The 12,355-nt window shown below is 41.5% G+C and overlaps 2 protein-coding genes across 2 annotated transcripts; both read left to right on the top strand.

Moving 5' to 3' along the window:
* The first annotated feature begins 765 nt into the window (after positions 1-765).
* lsm14b (LSM family member 14B) lies at positions 766-2,953 on the top strand. The gene is made up of 8 exons (XM_070910925.1): positions 766-886; positions 982-1,145; positions 1,245-1,374; positions 1,487-1,687; positions 1,776-1,862; positions 1,944-2,105; positions 2,565-2,700; positions 2,794-2,953. The coding sequence occupies exons 1-8, from the start codon at positions 766-768 to the stop codon at positions 2,951-2,953; spliced, it is 1,161 nt and encodes a 386-aa protein (XP_070767026.1).
* A 1,348-nt stretch (positions 2,954-4,301) lies between these two features.
* Positions 4,302-10,713, top strand: LOC139289195 (calcium-responsive transactivator-like). The gene is made up of 11 exons (XM_070910737.1): positions 4,302-4,370; positions 5,188-5,264; positions 5,365-5,449; positions 5,718-5,850; positions 6,324-6,578; positions 7,419-7,583; positions 9,034-9,135; positions 9,651-9,743; positions 9,907-10,026; positions 10,105-10,232; positions 10,687-10,713. Exons 1-11 carry the CDS (start codon positions 4,302-4,304, stop codon positions 10,711-10,713), a joined length of 1,254 nt encoding a protein of 417 aa, XP_070766838.1.
* The last annotated feature ends 1,642 nt before the right edge of the window (positions 10,714-12,355 follow it).

The raw sequence follows: 12,355 nt of genomic DNA, 5'->3' as shown, positions 1-12,355 counted from the left end.
GTGATTGGTTCGTCGAAGAAAATAAATGTTGAAACAAATGGCTGTGAGCTGCAGTGTAGAGTGTCATCGCTGTCTGTCAGCTCCACGGGAAAACAACGATACCACTCGCAGAGCTGCTCCTGGTGGGACTCTAACACATCGAGGAGACTCTCTGATAGAGTGTCTGTGTCGTAAACATGTATTTGCACATTTATGCACAGTATCGAAGCATTTTCTATCCATTTGACTTTATCGGAGACGACTCAAAATGGCTGCGTTGTTGCTATTTTTTCCAGGAGACCCGCAGCAGCTGCTTCAGCGCTCAGACAGACAGAGCTGTGTTGTTATAATGTCTGGATGTCAGACTCTTGACAGCGCAGATGAACAATTACCAGTTTACATAGTTGTTTTACTGCTTCTGGACACGAAGGAGTGCATTATATTTGGCAACTTATTATACATTGTAGAGACATGTTATTAAAATAATTGCCAGAACCAAATATCACACATATAAATATTACAAATAGCTATAACTGTCAATTATGCTAAATATCAGACATTATAAATGTCACAGCTATAAATCACAAATGAAGAGTTCAGTTCAGGGACTGACAGTGAATTAGAGGTTGTCTCAGACAGGTGCGTCCGCCGCAATCAATGGGCGTGGTTTCAGGTCACCTGAGGACGCCTATAAATTGTTTCTGGTCGCTCCATGGCGTGAATGCTAGCACCTGATAAGAGATTTTGTAGACATTTATATGCAATTGTCCTGAATATTCTCTAGCCATGAGTTCAGCAAAGCCCTACATTGGATGTAAAATAGGGCTAATTTCAAAAGCCCAAAATCGTTATGAGGGGATTTTGTATACAATTGACAAAGTGAACTCCACAGTAGTGCTGGCTAAAGGTGAGTGGTGTAGGCCTATCCAAAAATAAGATGTTTTTTTGCTGAGTAGACCTAGAAAGATAGCAGCACAATTTGAAACATTTTTTCTCAACTAGTCAAATGTTTTGGGACGGAGGGACGACCCACTGACAGACCAACACCACCCAAAGATGATATCTATGAGTACATCACTTTCCGAGGAGGTGATATTAAGGATATCACACTGTGTGAACCTCCAAGATCTCACCATGGCCTACCCCCGGATCCTGCGATAATACAGGTATACAAGAACAGCATGGCTGACATCCTGCGGTAGAGAACCTAAAAGTGGACAAGGGCATGTGTGTGGAATTGTTTTTAACATCTTTTGTTGTTTCAGTCATCCAGTGCAGGCTCTTCAGGTGTCTACTCAGCTCATGGACCATTTAGCCCCCTAAGGATGCCTGCCTATAACCAGCTCGCTGCCAGCTCTCTACTTAATCAGCAGTATGCTGCAGCTCTTGGTCTTGGTAAATGTATTTATTCCTAGTAAACTGACATAAACCCACAACCTTAGTGCAGATGAATACTTTTAAGTGGGTTGTTTACATACTACGGTATTTGGTTGTGATCTTCATGCAGGGCCTATACTTCCAGGCTTGCATGTTAGAAGGGGGCCCATGGTGGAAAAGGCTGTTCAAACCCTCCATGTGGAAAGACCTGGGCAGAGGAGAGGTTTGATTGCATCTCAGGAACAGGAGCAGGAGCAGCGGTGGGAGAGGAGGAGGCCCCCGAGGACCAGAGTAGAGAGTTTCCAGACCAGAAGAGGCACTGGAGCCACCAGTAGGCATACAGAATTGCAGTGATGAAAGGCAAAAAATCTGTGCAATTGTGTGTGGTGTAAGTGAGTGTAAATGTTTTTAAATTTAAGTGAAGTCAGGCCCAGGTGTGCCCAATGCTCGGCAGGAAACTTGGCGGCAGAATTACGAAAACAGACCACCACCTAGAAGACGACAAGGTAATTGTGAAACATACAGGTTTGTAAGAGAGTGAAACTCACTCCTATGACCATTCAATGTTTTTGTTTTTTTAATCTTAGGAGCTCGGAGCCGCCGGAACCGCAGTAGAGGCCAGCTGATGGTGGCTAATGTTCCATCTGCCATCCTTAAGTTTGACACAGACTTTGACTTTGATTCCTCAAATGCGCAGTTTATTAAGGAGGAGCTGGAGAGGGAGGTGCAGGACAGGATGAATATGAAAGGTTGGTTCATCAGCTCAAGTCACTTTTTTTTCATCCTTTGCGTTTTTGACACTGAAGGCCCACACTGTCAGTTTAGACCTTAGCGTGTCGTACTATGACATAAGGTTATTAATACTCTGTCTTGCAGGTAAGCTCTAGATCCCCTAAATTGTAGGTATTTGGTCACCATAGTGGCAGCAATAGCAGCACTTTTTCATGATTAACCTTTTGTGATCTTTTGCGTACGGATTTAAAGACTTGTTTACATTTTGGCACAGGTGCTTGCCATTTAAACAGAAACTAACTTGAAATCAGGAGAACTCAAGTGAGACTTCAAGAACTAGATATGCAGTGTGTGATTTCATTATCGAGTGTAGGGTATGGATTGTTGAATAGACATAGAAATGGACACATTCACCTAGCATGGTCTTCCATAGCATCTCCTTCCAGGGCAGTGACAGAACATGTTTCTGTCTGTAGATGGAAATCATGAGGTAGAAGAGAAAGAAAAAGAGGAATTGCACTCTACTGCAGAGGACGATCATTTTGGACCAAAATGCTACTACGACAAAGCAAAGTCTTTCTTTGACAACATCTCATCTGATAAGAAGTTCAGGTAAACTAGTGTCCTCTTTATCTTCAATATTCAATGTCCTGCATGTAGAGCTACAGGCTCGTGCCTCCTTTTTGTGTCAACAAACTGTTTCAGACTAACGTGGGCCGAGGAGCGGAAGCGCAATCTGGAGACTTTTGGGGTCCCTGGACGGTTCCTGAGGGGCCAAGGCTTCAGAGGTGGATATACTGGAAGAAGAGGATGGGGTGCTGCTCAGACTCTATCTTCTTACAGAGCCAGGAGTGGACAGCTGTGAAGGTCCGAGATTGATACCAATGCACTGACGCAACCCCATATTCCAATTATCGTTTCCCTCATGTATGACAAATGGGATTGTTACCCATTACAAAGATGATCAGCAAAGGCAGCTCTGTTGGCGCTGTATGAAGAAGGAACGTTTCTTGTTTTGTTTTGTTTTTTTCTCCCTGAGGCAGTTATCCTGCCCCCATATTGCCAGGATTGTATTATTTATTTGGCCCCTTTTTATGACTATAGATGGCTCACTAAATGATTCACTGTATGTGACAATGGTTGTTTTTTTTTTTGTTTTTTTTCCAATTGAATGGAGGTGAATGTTTAAGTTTTGTTTTCTGCCACTTGGAAGAATTTTGCTCCTAAAATGTATTGGTTTTATGTTTAAAGTACCTGGCTTTGCCTCTTGGGAGGAGTACTCATCATAATTTGTACATTTATTTCATGAACAAATGTTGTAAACTATATAAATATTATCAACATAAAATGAACTGAACTTAAAAGTATTTAAAGGCTAAATGTGAAGCAACAAGTGAGACTGTAAATAAACTGGAAATTGCTAATGCATTCGTCTCGTGCTCTTTGAGGGTACTTCATTCATTCAATTATATTGTCATATTAGTCGGTGACAAGTGAGCATGTAAAATGTGTAGATGATCCTTATTCTGGGACAGTAATGGCGCTTTATGGGTATTAAGGTCCTTGTCTTCTAATGAGAAACGGGTGTTTTTGTTCAACATGCTTTAAACGTTGTCACAAGCAACAAAACCTCTTTAGATGGGTCGCTTGGTATTGAAAATGTGCAGACCCCATTGTAACCTGGGGAAGAAAATGCTCCGCAGATGTCAGGTGCATGGTGACATTGTAACACACATAAATATGAGAAATTCAATTCAATTTTTTTCTCAAGGGGCTGACAGCAACTTTTGCAACCACTCTTCACAATTGCTCGTTGGCGCTTTTGCGCACAGAGCAGCGTGCACAATGTGGACTGATTGGCTTTCATGAATCAAAGGGTACCCTGTCTACGGTGAGGGACAGTGGTAGACTTCTCACTGTCCGGGCTATACCAAAAACTGAGGGAGAGGGATGTTCCCCTGTCATGTAACAGTTTATCATCCGTGCCGTTATTTGCATGCAGACCATAAATAATACGTTAAGCAACACAATCTGTGTAATAACATTCAGAGAAATCCAGTGTTTTCCAAGTTTCCTTCCTCCGTGACAGATAAATGGCATTGTCAATACCCCTGTTTCTTGGTAATGGACACACGATGTAACCAAATAGAGGGCTGCGCTCAAGATAATAAATATTAGAATAAAAGAAGCGCTTTTATTTCCCATATGACAAAATGTCGGTGGCGTTTTCATCGGCGCGCCCCAGAAGTAAAGGGGAGGTGACACAGCAAACGATTCAAAAGGTAAATGTTGATGGGTCGCGGCGTTTGTGATGAATTATTCTAGTCTGGGTGGGAGTGCGCGGTCCGCCGCTAGTGCAGGGAAAGTAGCCTGTGGCGAATATCAGAAGAAATGGCAACTGGTATTGTAACGTTACAGTCAGCTGAAGGTGCGAACCAAACAAAGCCGGTGATGTAGGCGACTGCTTTTATGAGCTGCACTCTGGCTGGAGCCGTTTCCTTGTGATGCTGCTGTTCTCGCTGCTTTTGTTTCCCCCTGACGAATGATGAATGTTGTTTTGTGTGTGAAATAGACATCAGCTTTACATTTTGTGACTTGTTTCCAAGAATTTAAAAGCGCAGGGTCTTATTAGTTATAGGTGTTAGTTCCTTGTCAGACAGCGTCCCATTACGTTTTAATGGTTATTATGGACATCCGCTTTGTTGCACAAACATGAGCATCTCCTGAGAAAGGCATGGTAGTGTAGGATGGAGGGAAACTGAGCAACACAGGACAACCCTGAGCCCTATTCTGCTCAGACTGCTGCTGCTTTTATCCTTGACTGAACCGTTTATCCAGGATGTTTCTAAATACCACCCATCCTCAAGACAGAGACTTTCAAACGATGTCCTAAATAAAGACTGTGAGAGGCTGCTGCTTCATTTGGCTCCATTATGAAAAAAAAAAAGAAAATAACTGACCCAGAAAAAAATGTTCTTATTCTGGTCTAGGTTCTGAGAATCCAGGGCAACATCACTGCTATGTCTTTTGATAGGGCTTATTTTAGAGTATAATTTGCCATGCACTGTGACTTGAGAGTTGTTTTGTTGTCCCTCAAAGATGCTGGATGAAAATCATCATTTAATACAATGTATAATGGATTACCAAAGCAAAGGCAAGACGGCTGAATGCACACAGTGAGTGTTCTTTTTTTTTTATTCCTGACTGATGCCTTGTAAATGTTATTAAGGCAAAAGTGAGTAAATAAAGCTATGTTTCTTTTTCCCTTTTTGACAGGTATCAGCAGATCCTGCACAGAAATCTTGTTTACTTGGCCACAATAGCAGACTCAAATCAGAACATGCAGTCACTACTACCTGCAGTGAGTCCTTCATGAGGTTTCAGGAACAAGTAATACAGTAGATTTCCCATCTTCATCAGATTCATCCCATCACTTCCCTCACCTTCTCTCCTTTTTTTAAATGTAAATATTCACAAAAAATCCATCTTGAGAACACAGTATTTGGGTAGACTAAACTCATTTTCTATGATACAGAAATAAACATCCACTTCAATATAAAATAAGGGCAATTAGGACATAGTCTCTTAAATTCTTGTTTTAATTGATCAACTATATTTTTATTTTCTAGCCTCCTACTCCCAACATGTCCATGGGGCCTGGAGGGATGGGCCAGAGTGGGGGGCACGCTCCAAGCAACCTCAATGACAACATGGCATCAGGACTGCCCCCCACATCAATGATGCCGAGCCAAATGAGCAATGGTGAGATTTTAAAGCAAATGTGCATTTTACAGATAAACTCTGGCCCACGTGAACTTTATTTTTCACACAAACCCAGGCTTGGTGTGCTCACATACAGTACAGCAACATCTTGTCCGTCCCCTGTTTTGAGTGCTTGTCAGATCCTGACTATGCTGCATGTTTGTCTGCAGATATAATACCATGTCTTGTCAGTCACAATGTCTCTCTTCTTTATTGTCTTATCCTGCAAGTATTTGTGGTCTTATGTTCAGCTAATGGTCTGATTGTCAGATTTGTTTGCAGCTATAGCGACTTTTGCTTTCTTTCTGTTTCTAATTCATTTTTACACACGTCATTAACACTCATTACTCAATCCTTGTACAACCTTGCGAGCTTCCTGTTTAGATGAACTGAATGTGGGCCCATGATTAGCATGCTATGGCACTACATGGGAACGTGTGCTGGCTGCTCTGACTGTGCGTGTGTGTCGTCAGGCCCCAGCCATGCCCCCATGCAGCAGCAGTCTGGTCAGGTGCAGTCGGCTATTCCCTCCGCATCCCTCAGCCTGCCAGCCAGCAGCTATGGTAGCTCAGCCTCAGCCTCCGGCTACGCCCACGCTGCGCCCTCCTCCCAGGGCAGCATGATCCAGGGCCCTGGGCCAGGCTATGGCTCTTCCTCCTCTTCTTCCACCACATCCTCCTCTTCCTCCTCCGCCTCCCGCAGCAACCTCAACATGCAGTCCAACCAAGGTGAGCCGGGTATAGAGGAGCCTAATCATCAGGAATTGGTCCATTTTTATGGAAAGGAACACTTTCAGGCGTACAAATTGAACACACCAAAACATTTAAGACTTTATTATCATAAACTATACTAAGATGCAAGATTCCTCATTTCGTTTTATTTTGTTATTAGGTATGCAAAATTGAACACATAGAGGAACTGAGTGATGAAAGTAATGCCTTTCAAGTGTTCAGGATGAGGTAGAAACCATATGGTAAAACAGTTGGAGGATTTCTGAAATACCTCTGAATGTGTGTTCATGACAGACACTCCCTTGATCTTGCTTAAAATATTTGCTCACATGCATATCTGCAGTTATCACTCTGTAACTTCCCTCCTAGTCCAAAATAACCAAACACATTCAGTTCATCAGTGAGGCGTCCTGCCTCCTCCCTTCTTCCTTCTGCTCCAGGCTTTACCTCTCCTAATCTCTGACTCCTGACCCTGAGATGCAGCCCTCCTCTCCCTGGATGTCCATGTGTATTTACTCTACCTCTGTTTATGCACTGACTTCACTGGCTTTGTTTGCATTTATACTTCAGAGCAGCATCTTGAAAGCATCTCTTCAAAGAGATTTTTCTTTAAGAGACCCGTGACTGCTATGGACCCCTCTTGGCTTTACCCTGTGCCCTTATTGCCATGGACCTCTTTCTGTATTTGTTTATTTGTCAGTTAATTATGCACATTTCTGCCAGTCTCAGTTCTGCAAATGCTGTTGAATGCTAATGTCGGTACGTGCAGAGATAGAATGTGTCTGTGTATGTTAATGTATGAGATCTCTCCCCCCCATGATCCCACGTCCTTCCCAGTCACCATGATGCACCAACAGTCTGCCACTCCACACTACTCCTCAGCCCAGGCTGGGGGCCAACATTATCAGGGACAGCAGGCCATGGGCATGATGGGTCAGGGCAGTCAAGGAAACAGTATGATGTCTCAGAGGCCCATGGGATCCTACCGCTCCTCACAGCAAGGTGGGTGGTAAGACATCTTCATGCTAGTTTGGTGTGGCAATGGGCTCAATGAGTGTGTTTGCGTTGTGTTTGAGTGCTTAAGTACATAGATGGGTGTGTGAATGGAGTTTGGAACAGTTTGGACTGAAATGGTCAACAGGTTTCCATTAAGTGTGGCTCTGGATGCCAGTTTCACAGTTTCCAGATTGATGGAAATGCTACGTTTGCTGCTGAAGTATTAGAGCGTGCATGGTATTAGTTTTTGCCTTCAAGGATCATAAAGTGAGAGTGATATTGACGGTCTGCAAATTAGTCCATCCCAGTGGCCTTCCTGCAACTTTAAGAAGCGGACTGGAGATGTATCACTCGTGTCACATTAGGTTCCTGTCTCTGTAAATCACTTAACTTGTGCTGTGTCAGCATGTGCCTAATAATAGCTCCACCCTGTCCTGTTATGTCTCTTGAAGGGTGTAGACTAGGCACGTAACTCAGATATATAAAAAGGATGGGATACTGTTTCCAGGGCAACATGGTTGTAAGTCCTCATTCACCCTGGTACATTATTATCCTTGCATGATGTATTTCCAGATAGAAGTATGTTAGGGAATTGTTGTGTCCATAGTTAAGCTAGGTGATTTGCTCACCAGCCATTGGTCGCGGGGCTGTTGCTAGGGCTTCTCTATCAACTGTGACTCCTTGGTCATATGAGGATATGCTGCTATGAAAATGTTTCGCTGTTCGCTAAAAGTTAACATGAAAATGGTTTTTTTTATACTACAGCTCATCTCTGTATTTGTAAACTTTTTGGTCAATTATGGTTTGCAAAGGAGATTAAAGTGTGCATGTCTCTTCGATGCATCTTCCAGAGAGTCTTTGCTCTGTCGGTTTTCTCAGTTTGTTAGATAAAATTGAAAGGGAAAGGGAAGGAGTGGAATCTGGAGTTTCTGCACACCACCACCACGCAGAGATCAGATTCTCCCAGATGACTGGCTTTCTGTTATCCTCATTTTCTCCTTGAAAATTACATCTCGTGTAATTTGTCATGGAATTATTGCTTGTAATTGCTCCACTTTAATTAGTGTTAGTGTCAAAATTTGGGTCGGCCTAAAATAGCTTCCTTCATATTATTATTTCAACCTATCGAAAATCATCACCGGTGAAATTCTACAGTTCATCAGACAAACATAAGTTATAAACAAAATTCTAATTGTCATATTAATTCACTCTATTAATAATTATTCCTAAAAGCCACATAACTAAATGACGACTTCCAAGAAAGATGTCCACGATATCGTCAGTTATAATCTTTTATTTTTGTCTTTCATTATTCTTAATACGCACATATGCACACACACCCCTTCAGGCTTCCTAAATTACCCAAGTGTCCTGGCACAGCCCCTTCAGTCTCCAACTCAGCCGCCAATTGGTCCAATCAACTGTTTAACCAATCGTGGTGTCGCCTGTCTTGCAGGATCTGCACAGCAGTACATGGGACAAGACGAGTTCTACGGAGAGCAGTATGGACACACTCAGAGCTCCAGCGAGCCCATAAACCAGCAATATTACCCTGATGGTAATCATGCACATCCATAAACTTCCTACACACAGCTCTCAAACACACAAGCCCCCATTATAGGTCATGCTATTTCCTTTTAGCACTACCCCAAAGACCTGAGCCAGATTTACTGCAGGGCTGAAGCTTCTTCCTCCCAGTCATCGTCTTTTTCCTTTACTGTGGGAGATGAAAACTATTGCAAAAGACTGACGTTGGTCTCAATCATGTTTCCTCCCAGTATGTCTGTGTCCATACTGTCCCCTTCGGTGTGCCGAAATTTCAGATTTCAGAGAGTGCTACAGTAGTGTGTTCAGGAGAGAGCGCAACCTTCCTCCAGGGTGTTTCTTTGTGCTTTGTGCATAATATTGAAGTTCAAAGCCTTGAAAATGTTGTTTGTGCTTGTAAGTTTGTCGCTGCACATGTATTATGAATGTTTTGGCTTCAAACTGCGAATAATAATTTCTCTTCTCTATGTAAGTGGGTTTTGGCTTTGCAGAGGAGTTTTTGCATGTGTTGAATCATGTTTTCTGCAGGTCATGGGGAGTACTCGTATCAACAGTCTTCATATGGTGAGCAAAGCTACGACAGGTCCTTTGATGAATCTTCACAGCATTACTATGAAGGAGGTAACAGTTATTCATTTTGTAATTGTAAACCATTTGTTTTAGATATATTTTCCTGCACCTTCACAACCTTGGTTTGTCTAAATGTGTAGTAAAAAAACTATAGTAAAAAAGTACCTCATATAATTAATAGCTGACATGTGTACCTGTGTATATACACCTGCAGGCAACTCTCAGTACAGTCAACAGCAGGCCCAGTATCAGCAGGGCTCTGGCCAGCAGCAGCCCTTCAGCCAGCAGCAGTACTCCTCTCAACAAGGCTACAGTGGACAGCCACAGGGATACGGTCAGAACAACCCATACCATCTAAACACACACACAAAACAAATGAACAAATTAATTGAAAATAACCCCTCTGCTACAGGTCCTGGCCAGGGTGGATCCTCCCAGTACTCTCAGTATCAGCAGGGTCAAAGCCAACAGTATGGCTCCTACCGCTCATCCCAGGGAGGCCCTGGAGCACAGTCGCAGAGGCCCTATGCCTATGAACAGGTAAATCAATCTTGTCAGATTTCTCTGATTCTCTGAAGCGGGCTTTGCAAAAGTGGCTACTCATTTAACATAAAGCAGAGTATGTATATAATCTGTAATACAGGCTTATTTTGGATGGAATTCACCAGAAAACAGTAAGAAATAATGGCTTTAATCTTTTGCTTGCCACAACTGTTAATATCTGCTTTACCTGATTAAAATGTATGCTGAAGTAGCACAGTGTGTATTAGACGTGCATGCATTTTTTGAGTCATAAATACACAGGGACCTATTTAGACTCCCCAGGCCCCCAAACCATTCAATTGTAATAATTCATAATTTATTGGTTCTTACATCAGGAATAATAGGTTAACTTTAAAATATACTTTTGCACTGTGTCTGTCTCAGTCGTAACAGAAAAGAAAGTGTATGAAATACAATCTAATCTCTTGGTGTAAATCATTTTACATTGCAGGGTCAGTATGGAAATTATCAGCAATAAGGTACCACATTGTTTTGCTGTTGGAAGAAAATGAAAAAAGGAACGGTTCAACAGTGACGCACTGGCTCAGCTGTGGATTAGAAGATCTCGCTTCATCAGATTCATTATCCTCTCATTAATCATCATTGTAGCTAAGAATAGATAATCTAGTCAAATGTGACACTTTCCTCATCTGTTTTGCTCGATACAGGGGGTGAAGAGCTACTGGCCACCCTACGAACAGTCAGGGTGCTTGTAGAATCAAGACAGGTTATATAAATGTTCCATATGGATTAAATAGGGTACTGAAAAGGAGCAGTAAAGTTGTCAGATGAGCCTCAGAGAACTGCCTGTATCCTTCCTTCTCTTTTCTGTTTGCTTTTCACTTGTCTTTATCTTATCCCCTACTTTTTGTTTATTTATTTATTTATTTTTTACAAGCCTCTTTTTTAATTATTATTTTTTTGGTGCACAGAGCAAGTCCGTGGTTTGTGAGACTTTGGCTATAAAAAGCAATTTAGCCTTGAAGGAAATGTTCCTTGACGTGTATCTAATAGACTCGGTCCTGCTCTTGCTTTAATTCCTAGTAGAGACACTGTTATATCTCACAATAAGGGAAATTCATTTTATGAAGGTGAAAACGTTGGTCCTTGAACCTGACTTGATCAGGGGGTTTGTCTGTGTTAGTCAAACTGTGATGTGTTGCTGTGTGGTCATACATTACGTGTTTTCACTCTCTTCATATGTCTTACTGAGGTAATAGACACAATAGATAGCTGACTGATCCAGACTTAAAAGTGTGTATCATTGTCCATGATCATACATCGTGGTAGTATTTTTGACACTTTATTTTCAGTGGCATTGCTCAGCACAGAGTTACGCTACTCTGATGATTTTACATTAAAAAAACACATCGCCACTTTGTCTGCACTTTATTTTGCAGTGACAGTGTATGTATTGTCCGATATTTTGTATTGTAGTGCAATTCAGGCTGTTTTTAACAAATAATCCTCAAAAAAGCCAAAGTAACACAGGAACAGAACAGTAACGTGTCCTGCACCTCTACTTCAATAAGTGCAATACACTCAGTCGGTCATGTTGAGGTTGGTTCTCATGGTGAACTCACGCTGTACATCATTATTTGTAGTTTCTTGACATACAATGATGGCAAAGACTCGGGCTGTTTTGTCTAATGTTGTTAAATGTTATGTTGCAGGTTTCAACTGACATGTCATTTTTAAGAAAAAAAAATTCTGTATTTATGTAACTTATATTATGGTCTTTCATCACAAACATTAAGCTTCAGTATTCTTTTTTCAGTGAAAACTTTTACCATCTTTTGTATTAGATGAAGAAAATAATGTTAAAAATAAGACAAATGTAAAAGGGGTATAGAATTTTTACATGTTGTATAAGCACACTGGCCTTATTTTACATCTTTATTTATGTTATTTTATCATCTATCTATCTATCTATCAATGTGTAATTACAGAATGGGCTTATATTATGTTGTTTATTTATTGATTCGTTTATTTAAAAGAAGTCAGACGACAACTCTAGTCATTTCACTAATCACTGTTTTTTACACTTTGAGCAGTAATACGGATTATTAGTGGGACTGTGAGGGTCCAGCTTTGCAGTATATTCCGTAGTAACTTAACTT

Source organism: Enoplosus armatus, chromosome 8, assembly GCF_043641665.1.
Source record: "Enoplosus armatus isolate fEnoArm2 chromosome 8, fEnoArm2.hap1, whole genome shotgun sequence".
NCBI lineage: Eukaryota > Metazoa > Chordata > Actinopteri > Centrarchiformes > Enoplosidae > Enoplosus > Enoplosus armatus.
Note: the sequence above shows the minus strand (reverse complement) of the source record. Positions and strands in the feature narration are given on the sequence as shown.